Below are 19,000 nucleotides of genomic sequence, written 5' to 3'. Positions count from 1 at the left end.
AGCAGGGCCCTCAATCCTCCCCCTGCCACTGATTACGGACCCTACTAGCAAAGATATATATGCTGCAGTACAACAATGCAGCTCTGCTTTGCTTACTTTGAATACCTCAGTGGGATCACTGCAGGAGAATATGTAATTTATCCGACAAGATATGCGGAAGATAACATAAAGAGTTACAGAAATTGAAGATCGGGTGGGTCGCTTGGAGGATCAGACCTCTCAGACCAGTTTTGATGAAGCTCCTACATTTCCAGGACAGGGATGCTATTCTTCGTAAGGCCCGGGATCATCCGGATCTCTCAATCGGTGGATATAAAGTCTCCATCTTCCCGGACTTTTCGGCAGAACTGCAGCGACGTAGAGCCCGCTTCCTGGATGTGAAACGCACCCTAAGGTCCCATGGAATTCAATATTCTATGCTCTACCCGTCTAAACTACGTGTGCAATTTCAGGGCAAAACCCACTTTTTTGAGTCGCCGGAGGAAGCATATCGGTGGACTGAACAATCGGGTTGCCTTTCTGCTATGCCGGGAGAAGATTTGTCGTCGCAGACCTGAAGATGTTCTTCTGCAGCTATGATGGACATTGGCCTTCATGCCAGGGCGGATGAGTATTCTGCTCTCTATTTGCACTAACCTTACTTTTTTCCTGCAGGACAGTATCAGATTTTTTGCCCTTTCCTGATGTCGGTTAATATATATGCTTTCTCAGGGATGCTGCTTGCTTCTGTGATGGTTCTTTTGATACCACACAGGACTAATCAGCCACTTATCATGTTTGCATATTATTGGCCGGGTTGCTGTTTGGGAGTTCTGATAACTATTTTTATGTCTACTTTTTATGTGGGCTTGTTATTGCTTCCTATGTTGTGGGTTACAGGAAAACCTTTTGTGTCTCACACTCTCCGTTGGGACTACTGAGAGCGTTCCTTCTTGTAGAATTTATTCTTGTTTTATTTTTTGGGGGGAATTTTCTGAGCAGAGAGACAACTTTCCTTATTGAAATCCGTTTGGGCGATGAGATCCGATATAGCGGATCTTTTTGTTATCCTTTAGATGTATGTACCGTTGAGTGATGGCAGGTAAAACCAATATTATAGCTTGGAATGTGAGAGGCTTGGGCAGTCCATTCAAGCGCCCGGCGGTATTTACTGCTGTTCAACCTTATCAACCAGCCATTCTATGTCTTACTGAGACCCATCTGACACGCAAACATCACAGACTGCTGGCTAAGCCTTGGATTTCACAAGCCTTCCATTCTACCTTCTCTTCGCAAGCTAGAGGGGTCAGCATTCTGGTTCTGGAGAGCAATTCCGTTTGAATGCCATTCTAGTAAACTAGACACAGAGAGCGGTATGTTTTCTTACACCGCACTATTTTTAGGGTACAGTTCATGTTGATAGCTGTCTATGTCCCACCCCCGTATTCCACTGTGGCAATCAAAGAGATTTTGGAATGGATCTCTTACAAACCGCAGATTCCAATTTTGTTGGTAGGAGATTTTAATAATTGTCTTGACCCCTGAATTGGCTGCGACATCTTCTGGAGAGACCTCATTGGCAAGACTATTGAGAGAGGTAGATTTATATGACCTTTGGAGGATTAGATTTCCAACGGAGAGACAATTTTCTTGCTTTTCAGCTTCACACTCCTCTCTGTCCAGAATAGATTTGCCTATTGGGTCGCTGGAAGCCTCTTCTTACGTTTTGGTGGTACGTTTTGGTGGTGGAATACCTACCCCGCAGCCTTTCCGACCACTCCCCCATTCACCTAGAATTGATGCTTGAGGAACCCGGGAGTCGTTGGGATATGTCACTATGGAAGCTTAATCCATTCTGGATCCAATTATTGGATGAGGAAGAGCCACTGACCCAGACTCATTATAGAATTCTTTGATAACAATGTAGGGTCTGCATCTCCTAACTCGGTTTAGGATGCCATGAAGGTGTATGTACGGGGCCTCTTTATTCAGAGAATCCAAAGGCGCAAATGTAAGTCTAGAGCACTTACTAAGGCCATGCAACTGGAGGTGCAGACATGGGAACACAGGTTCATAGGCGCTCCGTCCCCACATGTAGAGGCCAAGTGGAAGGAGGCGCAAGCTAGACTCAATGAGCATTTAATACATATAGCTAATAACAAGTGTTTTTTTCTACAACAAAAATATTTTGAGGCGGGTGAGAGTACGGGCAGCTTATTAGAGAGGGTAGTCCAATCACAAGAAGGTCCTTCTAGAATTGCTGCAATACTAACTCCCGACGGAGACCTTTCCGTTGAGGATGATGTTATGTTAAAGGTATTCCATAGCTTTTATAGGGAGTTGTACACCTCGAAGATAGCATTAAATAAGGAGGATATTCAACAGTATCTTACTCGTATATCGCTTACTAGGCTATCCCCGGAATCCGCTGCTCTCCTGGAAGAACCCCTAACACTAGAAGAATTAGAGATGGCCTTCAGCTCCTCTCCTAATGAGAAATCCCCAGGATCAGATGGACTCCCGGCGGAATTCTTTAAGCGATATAGGGAGTGTCTCATTCCGCACCTATTAAATACACTCAATGAATCCCTAAAGGTTGGTATCCTGCCCGCTTCTATGCGTGAAGCTATAGTGGTAGTGATCCCAAAGCCAAACAAGGACTTAACCCAATCCGAATCTTATAGGCCTATCTCCCTGTTACCACATGTCAAATTATTAGCTAAAGTACTGGCTACCAGGCTAAATAAGGTCATCTCTCTGATAATACATAAGGATCAATTTGGGTTTATGCCAGATAGAAGTACAGCCGTTAATCTAAGGAGACTGTTTCTCAATATACAAAGACCGGTACACACAGGGGGCTGTCGGGCGGTAGTATCACTGGATGCTGCTAAGGCCTTCGACAGTATAGAATGGAGCTATTTATGGGAAGTCCTAACAGCTATGGGTTTTGGTAAGGATTTTATCGCCTGGGTACAGTTATTATATCACTCTCCAGTTGCAAGAATTAGGGCAAATGGGTTGCTATCCGGATATTTCCCTTTACATAGGGGTACTCGACAGAGATGCCCCTTATCATCTTTATTATTCGCAATTGCCATTGAACCCCTTGCTTGTCTGTTGCTTACATTGACACACTGGCAGGGTTTTCAGCTGGACCATCGGGAAGAGAGAGTCTCGTTATACGCGGACGACCTTTTACTATATGTAGGGGACCTGCAGTACTCCATAGATTCTGTAATGCAGGAAATAGTTGGATTTGGGACTTATTCCGGACTCGCCATTAACTGGGATAAGTTCACAATCCTTCCACTTCCAGCCTCATTGGATGTTAAAAGCCTGCCCTTACAAGTGGCTGATAGATTTACATATCTAAGGGTGATGGTGACCTCATCTCCGACGGACTATATTAAATTGAACGTAGAACCATTGATTGCCAATTTTGTCACTAAATCTAATATGTGGTGTAAATTACCTCTATCAGTCATCGGTCGCAGTAATCTCATAAAAATGGTACTTATGCCCCAGCTGCTGTATCTCCTCCATAACTCCCCAGTCTGGGTTCCACAAAGGTTGCTTTTTCAAATCCAAGTGATTTTTAGATCCCTAATTTGGAGGAAAAAGCAGCCGGGAATAAGTATTGTAACGCTCCAGAAGAGTAAAGAGGGGGGCGGATTATCTTTCCCAAATCCTTGGTTTTATTTCATAGCTGCTCAGCTGCAACATTTTAAAGGGTGGCTCCAGACTGACGAGCTGGACTCTTCGGCTGCTATTATTTAATCTATAACAAAACAAAGGGCTTCGATTGCCACGGTGGAACTAGGTCTCTCATGCTCGACCACACTCCCTACCCTGTCCCTAGCGACCAAAGTATGGTCTAAATTTAAATGTATGATTGGGATCAGCGGTTTTTGTGATGTTACCCCTTTATTAGGGAAATCCCCAAGTGCCTGAGATTTTCCGTCTGGAAGGTTTTTCACCATGGGAAAGGAGGGGTCTATTGTTCATGGGACAACTTCAATCAGATAGTCTTCAAATCCTTTACACAGTTGCAGGAGGAGTTTAGCTTACCCAACTAATTTTTCTACCAGTATTTGCAATTGAGACATGCGTTTTAGACGCAATTTCCCAAGGGTGTACGGATTTTTGATTCTTCCCCTGTGGTCAAACAGCTATTAAAAGGTTCCTCCACTAAGGGCCTTATATCCTTGCTATATAGACATATTATTGATATTCCCTTCTCTACTACTACCATTAAGGCAAAGGTCCAATGGGAAAAGGATCTTGGAGCATTGTCCCAGGAGCAATGGACAGATATTCTGGCCCTTACCCCCTCTCTGACGGTTAGTGAATCCCAGCGACTATCACAATTTTACCTTATACATCGAGTATATAGAACCCCACAATTTCTTTTCAGAATTGGTGTGCGCGCAGACTCCAAATGTCCTAAATGTATGGAAGAAGGTGCGACATTGCTTCATATGATTTGGAACTGCTCACGATTGCGATCCTATTGGGAGGATGTCAGAGGTATTATAGTGACGGCAACTCAGATACGTCTACCCGGTGACCCTAGAGTCTGTATACTGGGGATACTGGACTCTCTGGGACTGGGAGACAAGAAATCCCTTTGTATTCATAGACTCCTGTTCCAAGCTAGGGTATTAATAGCTAAACACTGGATACGAGAGACCCCTCCCACAAAACAAGAATTTGTTAATAGGATGAATGTAATTCAGAGATTAGAAAGGGGAGTATATGTTAAACGAAAATGTCCAAATAAATTCCTATCTTTGTCAGGGGTGGGTTGATTCTGCGCAACTGCCTTCTCAGGCATTAGTTCAAGATTGTATATGGGGACAATTGTCTTTCTTACCAGAGGAACCATATCTTCATGGTACACTGTTTGAACGGCTAAGTTAGGATAGCTAGGTGGAAATGTTTTGATGCCCAATTGTATGATGATTATTAAATCTACAGACACTGATGTCTCTCTGCTCAAGGTGGGGTGGGGGGAAGGGTGTTATTGTGTTATTATATGCAATGTTGCATTACTTCAATCATTTAACTGCTGTAATATTAGTTCACGGGAATTTTGATCTCCCATAATGCCATGGGTGTCTGCGTACACCAATATCTTTGTAAGTTGTTGTACTTATTTTCAACTATACAAAAAACAGCGAAATCCTTGATGATGTTCATGTGTAATTGTTTATTTCAATAAAAAGTAAACTGATTTAAAATAAATAAATAAATAAACTGAGGGTACGGCCACATGATCAGGTTTCCCGATGCCTTTTTAGAAGCCAAAATCAGGAGTGCATCATAAAAAGAGAGAATGTATTAAAGGGGTTGGTCACCTTTTGGGGGTATGGGAGGTAAAACCTGCCAAAATTTAAATGAAATTGAAAGATTAAAATTATAATTAAAATAACGTTTTAACATTTGAATTTCATTTAGTGTCTGCAAAATGCATGCCAAAATTAAAAATAAAATTCAATTTCTCCTTTTGAATTTTATTTTCCAAGTGTCAAAAATAAATGTAAATAAAATAAATTAGCCTTTTTATATTTTAAATTTCCACTTTGTCAATTAATTCTCCTCTTCCTATAGTGGGTTTTTCATGTTAAAATCATGAATCAAATGAAAACACCAAGTAGAAGCTGAAAATGGTAGATTGAGATTTCAATTTCATCTCTTTCAGGCATTTTCCCTGCGGAAAGTCAAATGAAAAAGAAAGCCCATCTGAATTTTCATTTTAACGCTGTACTAACATTCAGATTCATTTAAATGAGCAGCAGTGGGCGTGGTGCAGCATGCAATATGTTGTTGTTGTTTAATTCCTGACTGACCGGACAGTGACTCTGTATGTCCACTAGAGGGTGCTGTGCTTCTCCACATTTCCAACGGCTAACACAGGATCAAGTTTAGCATTCCAATAGATGGAGCTGTGACAGTGAAATCTTAGCACTGTGCCGAATGCATAGGATAAGATTATGAGTCTAATAGATGGTGCCCTCTTTTAGAGTAGTGAATTCTACAAGGAATATGATTATATCATCAACTCTGCTGCCCTGTTAACCCCCTAGATGCCATGGTGCCTAATCACCCGCAGCATCTATGGGGTTAATCCGCTCTGCCATACTTGAATGAGAACGTGGTGGACGTTGCTCCAGAAAAGTGCCAAGAAGCTTAGAAAGTCGCAAATTATGGTACACATGTAATGCGTCATAATCTGTGACTTTTTTATATCCGTATAGTGACATAAAACGATTAGTAAATGTCCTCCATTGTGTCTGTGTGACCAAAAATCAGGGTGCATGACTGGCAGAAACACGGAGCATCCTTGGCATCACTGTGCTGATTGGTGGGAGAGTTCAGACCCCCATGATCAGTACTGATGGCCTACAATAGCGTTCAGAAACCTTCGGCCTGGGGTATAGCTATAGAAGGTGTAGAGGTAGCAGTCGCTACCGGTCCCAGGAGCCTGAGGGAGTCTGAAGACTCCTGTGCCGCTTAAGAAGACACCGGTATTATACAAAGTACATGCTGGTCAAGTCACTCCTCTGGCTGAAGAGAAGGGGTTAGGTCAAAAATTTTACATCGGGGGTAGGAGTTGCTGTTTCAATTTTTGCCTCAGGCACCGCAAAGGCTATGTGCTCCCCTGCCCCTGTCTACAAAGCACTGAGGTAAGGGGGCCCCAAGCTGAACTCTTACACCGGGGTCCATGAGCCTTTATCTATGCCACTGCCTTCCCTGTGAAAGGAGGATTCTGGAAGCTGTAGTTTCAGAACAGTTGGAGCTCCGGAGGTTGCTGATCTCCAGCCTACGATATTGATATAGGGCAGTGCACAATACAGTTCTGTACGGTGCCGTCTTCATGTGTGTGAAGTCCTGACAAAAGAACAGGTGAGGGCCCGTCATTTTGTAAATCTGCAGCAGTAAAATCCACAGCAAATAATGCCACTGAATTAAATCCGCACCGCAGTCCAATCTGTGCAGTAAATTTTGTTTGTAGCATGTGGCTGAGACCGCTTAAAATCATATCCACTTTGCTGGCACGTAAATGCTATGGACCTGCCACCATGTACTTGTGTGCAGCAAATCTACGGCGTTTATGTCCAGTGTGACATTATGTACCCTAATATTTCCATGTAGCTAAAGGGTGGGCCCCAGAATCGGTTCTTCTGGTGGGCCCTAGACACCCCAGTCCAACAATGATCCCAGGCACCAGGTGAATTCACTTGGTTTCTGGAGCTCCTGCACTCAATTCTATCTGTGTCCACTAGACGTAAATACAATTGAGCATCTGGCAGCTTCAGGAGAAGAAGGGAACGACTGGTTCCCTGTCCCTCCATTCCGGGCGCTTCTCTGTGACATAGATGATGTCATCGCACCGTCTGCGACGTTACACCAGAGCAGACCTGCCAGAAGAGGCCTGTCTGCATTGCTGCATGATCATCGTGGGGCCCCTCTGGGACAGGTTAGTTGAGACCGTCCTTCCCTTTTCTGTTCATATGCCTGAAAACTGACCCCTGACCATAATACTGATCCAAACTGTAATATTGACCCCTTACCCTAATACTCACTGTAAGGAAAATTTACTCTCTTCCCTAACGGTGTGTCCCTAACACATGATTTCAGTGGCCAGCTTGAATTAAGTCTTACCGGTACCGGGAGAATGAAGAAGATAGACCACATGAACACATGTCTATTTCCAATCCATTCTGGTTTATTCACAGCTGGCAAACAGTTTTAATAGAGGGGGTTGAGCTTCCTTTACATCCAATCATATGTTAGCATTAGTATTTGACCAATAGTATGGTCACACATAAGCTCTGCATTAACATCATAGCTGACTCATAGTAACAGCATTTGACCAATCAGGTATATACACATAGGCTAGCATACAGTTGAACGAGATGTCCTTTTATGGCTAGAAGGCTGTTCATACTTTCAAACTGTATGGATTCCATGAAACAGTTTAAGGAAGTGTCTCACATTCCATAGGGGGGAGGGAGGTTTTGTAGTGCACTAACCAAATGTAATACACGTGGCTAAATGAGACAAAATGGAGTCACATATATGCCATCAAATCCCCTCTTAGAACCTTATATATATACCTTATACTATATGGTTCTTTCTCTGCTCTTCCTTGGTTTGCTTATAAGCCTTTAGGTATTCCATATACCCTTCAGCAGTATAATCCTCAGGCTTTGTTGAGGTTGTGTTTGCCTCTTCTACCTCTACCGGAGTATAGAGGAATGTTAAGTGTACCCCTCTTTCGGCCACCTTTTTGACATATGGCTAGAAGGGAGGGCACACACTACAGACAACAGCAGAGACCCACTATTGCAGCGACCACGGCGAGTGCCACTCCTAAAACATATCTTATTTGACCAAAGTCAGGTATTCAGCCAAAAAGCCAGTCCCACCAACCTTGGTCAACATCCTGTTTTATATGTTTCCTCATCTCCTCTAATTGGCCTATTTTATCTTTTATTCCACGGGAGTGATCTAATAAATTGAAACAACACATCCCTGCGAACGCTGAGCATCCTGTACCATGCTGGAGCAATAAATAGTCAATAGTTGCCCTATTCTGCAAGATAGCCTTTTCATACGATTGTATATCCAGCAGCATATCTTGCAGAACTGCACTAGTGACATTTATCTGTTTTATCATAAAACAGGCAAGTTTTGATATTGTCCTGTGGTTATATATGGCCAACCCTGGTACTCCTATCAAAGATACCCCTAAACTCATATATTCTAATCTAGAGAGGAGATTCACATTATAATCACAATTTTCTGGTAGCTGTAGGAAAGTGTCTCTCGTGTGTCGTGTCTGCATTGCTGGAAATAGTGGTAACATTGCTAATGTCAGCCTGGCTATTGTACAGGGTCCCTCTGTAATATTGGTATGTATGTGTAACTAGTATTCCCACAGGCCAATACCCATCCTGTTGGTAGAGGTACATGTTTGTCTAGGGATGGTACTGTTTTTGTAATATTACATTGCATATTCTTTCCTGATATTATCTTTTTACAATTACCTATATCTCTATCACAAATATTTGGCTTAATCTTATTCTGCATTTTTGCTTGTATGCAGGGAGGCAATAGTGTCTCATCACAGGTGAAGTTATAACATATTTCTGCTGCTGTGACAAGACCTGTAATTATTTCTATCATATTACTCTGCAGAGTCTCATATGTAGGACAGTCATAACAAGCATGATAAGGATTTACATATCCATATTTAACATCATGATCCTCCATATCTGCATCATTCCATTGGGAACGTAGGAGCTCCGTCCATACATCTAGTGGGGTGGGGACTGCTACCAGACATGTCTCCAAAATGTTAGATGCCGATAAAGTGGTTTGGAGACAAAAGTCAGTTAAGTTCAGAGTTTTGGCCAGGTACAGCCATAAGTTCTCCTTTGTCTTGCATAGACTGTCTTCCCCTCTGCATTCTGTTTCCAGGTATATCTGTCTGTTCCACAGCCATGGGACAGTAAGTAGGAGACACAAAATTACAATTATTAAGGCACTACATCTCAGCCATCTCGAGGAATTTCCCGACTGCGTCATCTTGTTGGGGGTCAAGGCTGTCTGCCTCCGTTAGTACCCCTTCTGTATCTTCTTCGAGGTCAAGGCTGTCTGCCTCCGTTAGTACCTCTCTTTTCTTCACCAACTTAATCCTTGTGGCGTGGATCCACGTGAGCGATTGTTCAGTGAGGACCGCTGTTCTGGTGATCGCGACTACCTCGGTGGGTTGTCCGTAGGTGAAACTTCCTGGTTCCTTTCCCTTCTTTAAGATCTTGATCATCACCTGGTTGCCTATCCGGAATGGACGGGTTGATTCCTGTGAAAGAGAAGGAGACTTACAAGCCACTTTTTCTTCAGTTTTACTGAGGACTTTGATCAGATTAGTACTTCTCTCTGATCAGGTCCAAGTCCCCTTCCTGCACCACCAGGGGGTGTCTTGCCCATGGTGTGGGGAAAGGCCTACCCATGAGTATCTCAATGCTGTTTATGTCCTACTCTGTGGAATGTCCTACTCTGTGGAATGTCCTACTCTGTGGAAATGTGCTACTTAAGATGGAAGCACTGTGTTGGGGAATGCATAACTTCCCCTCTTCGCAGACTAATCCTATCTCAGGATTTTTCTGCAATACTGGATAACACCAGTCCTGCTGTTCCTGTTCAGTGACATACCACTGAAGAGCAGTAAGTATTTGCAGCATCTCAGGGGTTGGAGATGCCAAACATGGCATCTCCCAATGGTTATACAAACCTGTGAGGTTGCTTTTGGCAACTCATTTCGCCATCTTAACTGCCAGCGCATTGCCCTGTGAGACATGATCCTTACCATCTGCTGCCGTAAATCCTCTCCTCTGCCAGATCATACCATGGTCCCACACTACCCCATGTGTGTACCTACTCTCAGTATGAATGGTGACAGGTCTATCAGCATGTAGAATACATGTCCTAGTGAGTGCAATAAGCTCAGCTGCCTGCTGTGTTGAGTGCGGATGTCCTTGAGTAGGCCTACAACATCATGAGTGGTGTGCAAAATGGTGTAATGTCACATTGTGAAAGAATTTGCCGACTCTACCATCATAGCACAGGCTGCAAGAGAACGCAGACATGCCGGCATCCCCTGGACAGAGGTGGGCATTACCTTTTGAGAAAAACACACAAGGACGCAACTTGCCTCCGTTTTCTTGTGTCAGTACACCCGCCATGGTTTTACAATTTTGGCGTGCAAACATGTGGAAGGGCATATTATAGTCAGGGAGGCCCAGCCCTGGACTCGACATGAGCGAACATTTCAGATAATCAAATGCATTGTACATTTCAGAAGACCATTTAATCAAATCTGGATTTCCATCCAGAGTGGCTTGCCTCAAAACATTGTCAATAGTGGGAGCAACCAGTAATCCATTGTCTACCGTTTATCATACCAAGGAAAGATAACCTTTCTTTCTTGGTGTGCGGGGCGACCAAACCCGCAATAGACTGGACTCTTTCTGTGCTGATTCTCCGTTCACCTTTTGTGAGGACAAAGCCCAAGTATTCAACCTGCATTTTACACCATTGCATTTGCTTAAGTGTCACTTTGTGACCACATCCTGACAACCATTATAACAGTGATAAACCATCCTGAATGCTGGCCTCCGCTGACATGCTACACAGTAATAAATCATCGACATATTGCAGCAGCACAGAACCTTGGGGGGATGTACCATGACTCTAACATCGCTCGGAGGACTATGCTGTACACTACAGGTGAATCAGCATATCCCTGGGGCATCTCTGCACCAGGTCAGTTGGCGTCTGTCAAAGGAAAAAGCAAAAAGTAGTCTGGTTATCTTATCAACTGGGATAGAAAAGAAAGCATTTTTCAGATCTATCACACTGAACCAAACAGCGTCTGCTGGAATGGCAGATAATAATTAAGTGACATCAGGTACAACAGGGGCTATAGGCACAATGATGTTGTTGATGGCCCTTAAATCCTGTACAAAGCGGGCAGCACCATCTGCCTTTGTCACTGGATTCACGGGCATGCTGTAGGGTGAAATCACCTCTGCCAGGATTCCCTTTTGTAGGAATTCCTTTATCATTGGCCTAAGTCCATCAAGTTTCTATTTTAACAGCAGGTATTGTTTCTAGAACACTGAGATGACACCTGGTTTCACAGTAGCTTTGTAAGGTGTGCAATCTATGAATCCTGTGTCATATTCATTTGAGGACCATAATGCAGGGTTAATGTTATTCTGGGTGGTCCTGTATGTTTGCAAGAATCAGTGGCACTGGTGTAGAGACTGGAATGAGACCTGAGTGTACTCTTATGTCCTGATTCTTTGCTGATACCTGCAAGTTAAGCCTAATGAACAAATCTCTCCCTAATAGGCTGACTGGGTAATCTAGTATAATGCTAAATACATGACATGATGTATTCCCTGTCCATGGTTTCTACTGGTAAGGAATCTGTTCTGTATGTCCTTGTCAGTACCCCATTTATTCCCATAGAGGGCTCACATTTCCTTCCTGACACTCTGAGTCACCTAAGTCCGCCCCTTTTGGTGGACGCTTTGGTCTGTCTTCTGTTCTGCCATTAGTATCTTAGCTGTCCATACGAGCAGAGCTCTGATGTTAAGCACAACACTGAACATGTAACTGCAAACATTGAAACAAACAGATCTGACAATACAGACATGAACACACAAAGGGCCCATAAAAACTTTTCATTGAAATAAAAATGTACAGCTTGATCAATGCTGTTGGTACCAATAAAAAACCCAAAAACTTCCAATAAAATAAAATAAAATTCTTAATGCGCATATTTAAAAACAAATACCGTATTCCATACGCATTCATATACATTTTCATGTACTCATCTTCACAAACCAGCTCATAACCACGCCCTTATACATAAAATATGAATTACACACACAGCTCTGCTACGTACATATAACTCAGAGCCACACCCATTCACATTCCACTGAATCATGTATCTTTCACCCAATCACACAATCTTTTTGTTACATCCCAAAACTTGCAGCACAGACAAACACAGAAATTGCTGATGGTCTGTCGCTGTAAAACAATATACATGTTAATCATACAGTCATTTTGTTAAAATTAACAAATCATCTTATATGCCATGTCGTTTTTTTTTTTTTGTTTTTTTTTTGTTTTTTTTTAGTGTTACACACATCGCCACTTATTGTATATAACTAACCCTTCCCCCATTTCCTCTGCCTTGCGTCTCCTATTTCAGGAGTGTTCAAACAGGGGAAGTAAAGCAATACATCAAGGACATTCAGCTGTACCACATGTTCCTCAAAATTTTACTCACATCTGAATAAGAACTTATTGGGTGCAACCTTAGATTGATACGAGTGGACACTTCTAATTAGCATCATCACTGCAGGCACATTTTAAACCATCGGAACATGCAATTTGGAAAGATACAATCAATACTGGAGCCCTGTCTGGAATATCTTATAGATAACACAGGTTAGTATCTTCACATTGCTGCTTATGCATTACCAATTAGCAGCCCCCCTCCCCCCTCAACCCCCATATGAAATTCCTGAGCAGAGGAGAGGGGTGAGATGGGAGGGAGTTCTCTCTGAAAACACATCTCAAACAGGACAGGAAGAAGTTTTTTTTTTTTTTTTTTTTTTTTTTGTAGTACTACAAGTGACATTTTGGAATGTGGTGGGGGGGAGGGATGCCTCATGGCAACCTTTGTTCTCTATAGGATTCAAAATCCTCCATCTTGAAATAAGAAATGCTGCTCATTTCATTTCTCTAACTTCAAGTTCTCTCAGTCACTTCCATATACACTTTTTCACCATAACTCAGCTTGCACCAGGCTATTATTATCCTTCAACAACTTCTCTCTTCAACTATCAATACACTTATGCATTAACTGTCCATCTTTTAGTGCTCTAATCTCTAATTCCAGGGACTATAAATCGTCACTATTTAAACACACACAGATCATTAGGGCAACAAAACTTAACCAGTTCATTTCTGAACGTTTAACACAAGCCCTTTCTAATTGCAAACACTGAGACACTTTTTCCCTTGCCATGAATTAACTTCCTGACTCTGCTGTGTCTTCTCACTCACAATAGCCCCCCTTCACAATCACGGGAGTTCTGATGTAACTGATTTTCATCCCTGCCAGCCTGGCATAACATTCTGTTTCACATTTTAACTGTCAATTCTCACATCTTGCCCAATTGTCTACTCATGTGTTAACTAGAAAATAATTTGTGGGACTAGACCGTGCAACAAAGTTTACATGTTGGCAGTGATAGAAACAGAATGATTTCAAAGCGGGATGCGACCGTAAACTTACCACCCGGCCAACATCTCACACAGACAGATAATCTTAATACTTCTAAAATACTTATACTATATATACATAAGAGTTAATTCAAGCTTGTATCCTTCTGTTCCCGGAACAGATATCCTTATATAGTGCACTATCTCTTAACGATACGGACTCAAATGAGCCTCTTACAATCAACATTTTATAACGATATGGACTCAATGATATGAGCCGCTTACAATCAACATTTTATAACGATATGGACTCAATGATATGAGCCGCTTACAATCAACATTTTATAACGATATGGACTCAATGATATGAGCCGCTTACAATCAACATTTGCGTGAACCAGACATCGCAATCCACTGAAATCATAAATAGATGGTTCGACTTACTTGAATGGGATTTTTGGTCATTGCTCCCAGGTCCAAGGCGGACAAAAATTGATGTCTTTCACGGTAGACCTGAAGAGTTGACCCTCCCAATCCCGGAAACTGAGCCCCCAAATCTGTAAGGAAAATTTACTCTCTTCCCTAACGGTGTGTCCCTAACACATGATTTCAGTGGCCAGCTTGAATTAAGTCTTACCGGTACCGGGAGAATGAAGAAGATAGACCACATGAACACATGTCTATTTCCAATCCATTCTGGTTTATTCACAGCTGGCAAACAGTTTTAATAGAGGGGGTTGAGCTTCCTTTACATCCAATCATATGTTAGCATTAGTATTTGACCAATAGTATGGTCACACATAAGCTCTGCATTAACATCATAGCTGACTCATAGTAACAGCATTTGACCAATCAGGTATATACACATAGGCTAGCATACAGTTGAACGAGATGTCCTTTTATGGCTAGAAGGCTGTTCATACTTTCAAACTGTATGGATTCCATGAAACAGTTTAAGGAAGTGTCTCACATTCCATAGGGGGGAGGGAGGTTTTGTAGTGCACTAACCAAATGTAATACACGTGGCTAAATGAGACAAAATGGAGTCACATATATCCCATCACTCTAACTGTAATAATAACCCTAATACAGAGCCTAACCATAATACTGACCCTAACCTTATTACTAATCCTAATCCGGACTCCTAACTGTAATACCAACCCTAATAATAACGGTAACTGTAATACTGACCTTATTATTAATCTTAACCCTAAGGGCTCATGCACACGACCGTATGTATTTTACGGTCTGAAAAAAATACGGATGTCGTCCGTATGCATTCTGTATTTTGTGGAACGGAACAGCTGGCACCTAATAGAACAGTCCTATGCTTGTCCGTAATAAGGACAATAATAGGACATGTTCTATTCTTTTGCTGAACAGACATACGGAAACAGAATACACACGGAGTAACTTCTGTTTTTTTTGCGGACCCATTGAAATGAATGGTTCCACATACGGTCCGCAAAAAAAAAAACGGAACGGACACAGAAAGAAAATACATTCGTGTGCATGAGCCCTAAAACGGAACCTAACCTTAATACCGACCAAACCCTGACACTTAGGGGTCATTCACACAAACATATTTTCTTTCCGTGTTCGTTTCCTTTTTTGTTTATTTATTTTTTTGCGGAACCATTCATTTTAAGTTACTCCATGTGCATTTTGTTTCTGTATGTCTGTTCTGCAAAAAAAAATAGAACATGTCCTATTATTGTCCGCATTATTGACAAGGATAGGACTGCTCTATTAGAGGCCAGCTTTTCCGTTCCGCTAAATATGGAATGCACACGGACGTCATCCGTATTATTTGGGGATCCGGTTTTTACAAACTACAAAATACATAGTCATGTGCATGAGCCCTTACCCTAAGAGCACGGATCCACAAAAAATACGGATGACTTCTGTGTGACATCCGTATTGCATCCATTTATTTTTATTTTTTATATTTTTTTGCGGATCCATTGTAATAATGCCTGTCCTTGTCTGCAACATGGACAAGAATAGGACATAGGCACGCTTAAGCTGCGTTCCTGGCCAAAGGTTGCTGAACGCTATTGTAGGCCATCAATACTGATCAAGAGGGTCTGAACTCTCCCACCAATCAGCACAGTGATGCCAAGGATGCTCCGCGTTTCTGCCAGTCATGCACCCTGATTTTTGGTCACACAGACACAATGGAGGACATTTACTAATTGTCCTATGCCACTATACTGATGCAAAAAAGTCACAGATTATGGCGCATGACATGTGTACCATAATTTGCGACTTTTTAAGCTTCTTGGCACTTTTCTGGAGAAACATCCTCACTCAAGTATTGCAGAGCGGATTAACCCCATAGATGCTGCAGGTGATTAGGCACCATGGCATCTAGGGGGTTAACAAGGCAGCAGAGTTGATGATATAATCATATTCCTTGTAGAATTCACTACTCTAAAAGAGGGCACCATCTATTAGACTCATAATCTTATCCTATGCATTCGGCACAGTACTAAGATTTCACTGTCACAGCGCCATCTATTGGAATGCTAAACTTGATCCTGTGTTAGCTGTTGGAAATGTGGAGAAGCACAGCACCCTCTAGTGGACATACAGAGTCACTGTCCGGTCAGTCAGGAATTAAACAACAACATATTGCATGCTGCACCACGCCCACTGCTGCTCATTTAAATGAATCTGAATGTTAGTACAGCGTTAAAATGAAAATTCAAATGAGCTTTCTTTTTCCTTTGACTTTTGGCAGGGAAAATGCCTGCAAGAGATGAAATTGAAATCTTAATCTACCATTTTCAGCTTCTACTTGGTGTTTTCATTTCATTTTCAAAACCCACTATAGGAAGAGGAGAATTAATTGACAAAGTGGGGCACGTGAGTGAGGCAGCCGAGGCTGGGGAGCAAAGTAGCCACGACCAATCTCCGGGAGCAAGCAAGTATGCTTCCCTTTGGCAACTTCTGGTTTTTGGCTTCCGAAACTGTATTAGGAAATCTGAACGTGTAAATGTACCTTTAGACTTTATTGACAATATAAGGGTAAGGCCCCGAAAATTTCCTTTGGTTGGCCCAAGGAGATTATAGCATGCTCTGTATTATGACAGGCTGTTACTAAAATAAAAGTTATGCCCTAACAGGCTATCTGTAAGGACAGCATTGGGATCTGTTCTAGGTTCCCAGGAATGACAGTAAGGGGTCTTTGGTCCTCGATTGCGTTACTTGAATGCCAAAAGATTTTTTTAGACATGTGAATTAGTCATATTTCTTGGGATCGCATAGTATTGTATCTAAGATGAATGTTCTTTTTTTTTTCCTATCTTTTTAGTCCGCTTACGTTACTGGTAATGCGCACATCATTGATGGCGGCTGGAGTCTTTAAATCGTATCACATGAATTTGGTAACGGATGAACCTCTTCACCAGAAATTTAGCAGAAATAGAACATCGTTTAAATCTAATGTAAATGCACACAGAACAATTTTTTTTTATTTACCTGAAAATGCTTAAACTTTCCTCATATCTGTACACATGCTTATAAATAATAGATCTGGTATCAAACCCAAAGACAAAGTGGTCTCAATGTCCATAACCATTTACAGTTCATGTCACTTTTTCTCTGAGATAGTTTTTATACATGAACCCAATAAGCAGATTTATGAAACGGTCTAAAAGAAAAACTCTTTGTTGCCCATGGCAACCAATCACAGCACAGATTTCATTTTTCAACAGGGGAATACAAAATGAAAGCTGCTAAAATGGTTGTCTGGCTTTGGAGCCGACAACCCTTGGAGTCTTAACCTATGCCCCGATCATAAAAAAAAAAAAACCTTACTCGCATGTCCACTACCCCGTTCCTGGCTGCTTCCAGCCCCCACAGGACAAGGAAGTGACTTGGTCTCATGACCACTGCAGCCAGGCATAGGCCTCTGTGGCTTGAATGGTACAACACTGCTGTGTCAAAGCGATCAAGTCACTGTGTCCACTGAGGCCAGTTACTGGCCTAAGGGCTCTTTCACACCTGCGTTCTTGTCTTCCGGCATAGAGTTCCGTTGTCGGGGCTCTATGCCGGAAGAATCCTGATCAGGATTATCCCCATGCATTCTGAATGGAGTGAAATCCGTTCAGGATGCATCAGGATGTCTTCAGTTCCGGAACGGAACTTTTTTGGCCGGAGAAAATACAGCAGCATGCTGCGCTTTTTGCTCCGGCCAAAAATCCGGAACACTTGCCGCAATGCCGGATCCGGAATTAATGCCCATTGAAAGGCATTGATCCGGATCCGGCCTTAAGCTAAACGTTGTTTCGGCGCATTGCCGGATCCGACGTTTAGCTTTTTCTGAATGGTTACCATGGCTGCCGGGACACTAAAGTCCTGGCAGCCATGGTAAAGTGTAGCGGGGAGCGGGGGAGGAGTATACTTACCATCCGTGCGGCTCCCCGGGCGCTCCAGAGTGACGCCAGGGCGCCCCAAGCGCATGGATCATGTGATCGCATGGATCACGTCATCCATGCGCATAGGGCGCTCTGACGTCATTCTGGAGCGCCCGGGGAGCCGCACGGACTGTAAGTATACTGCTCCCCCGCTCCCCGCTCCTACTATGGCAACCAGGACTTTAATAGCGTCCTGGGTGCCATAGTAACACTGAACGCATTTTGAAGACAATTCCGTCTTCAAATGCTTTCAGTACACTTGCGTATTTCCGGATCCGGAGTGTAATTCCGGCAAGTGGAGTACATGCCGGATCCGGACAACGCAAGTGTGAAAGAGCCCTTAGTTGCAGGACCAAGCAGTTTCCTGGTCCTGCGGGGACTGTAAGCAGCCAGTAATGGCGCAATGGTGACACTACTGGCAGGTGGCTGGGGATTTTATATTTAGGGGCACGGGTAAGGACCCAGGGGTTGTCGGCTTCAAGGCTGGAAATCCCTTTAAAGAAATACATATCTGAAATGAATTGAGATTTTTATTTTGTGTGTGTATAAAAAGACCTAAATCTTTGACTTTGTGCCTTTGTAATTCACAGAATGATTACTTCTAATATCTCATTTATAGTACAAGTTCCTATGGGTGATTACATTTCACTTCAGTTAAACAAAAGTAGACCAATGACAAAGTCCTATCATTTTACAAGACCATGTCGTTTAGTTGGAAAAATAAAAATGATGATTTTCATGTCTGATTGCTTTCCTTCTCTCTGCTTATGGCGGATCTTGGCTAC

At 42.6% G+C, this 19,000-nt stretch overlaps 1 protein-coding gene and 1 long non-coding RNA gene across 2 annotated transcripts in view; one reads left to right on the top strand and one right to left on the bottom strand.

The window, feature by feature from the left end:
- Positions 1–17,597, top strand: part of BDH2 (3-hydroxybutyrate dehydrogenase 2) — a 59,215-nt gene extending 41,618 nt beyond the window's left edge. The window contains exon 10 of the mRNA XM_040418229.1: positions 17,111–17,597. Within this exon, the coding sequence (XP_040274163.1) occupies positions 17,111–17,164 (54 nt within the window). The 3' untranslated portion in view covers positions 17,165–17,597. The remainder of the gene's footprint in view (positions 1–17,110) is intronic.
- LOC120989865 lies at positions 17,273–17,785 on the bottom strand. The gene is made up of 2 exons (XR_005776333.1): positions 17,568–17,785; positions 17,273–17,331 (listed from the first exon to the last, which is right to left on the bottom strand). It is a non-coding gene; the product is annotated as an uncharacterized LOC120989865 (long non-coding RNA).
- Positions 17,786–19,000: the final 1,215 nt, after the last annotated feature.

The sequence above is a fragment of the Bufo bufo genome, chromosome 2 (genome assembly GCF_905171765.1).
Source record: "Bufo bufo chromosome 2, aBufBuf1.1, whole genome shotgun sequence".
NCBI lineage: Eukaryota > Metazoa > Chordata > Amphibia > Anura > Bufonidae > Bufo > Bufo bufo.
The sequence above is the reverse complement of the archived record's forward strand: the minus strand, read 5'-3'. Positions and strand labels throughout refer to the sequence as shown.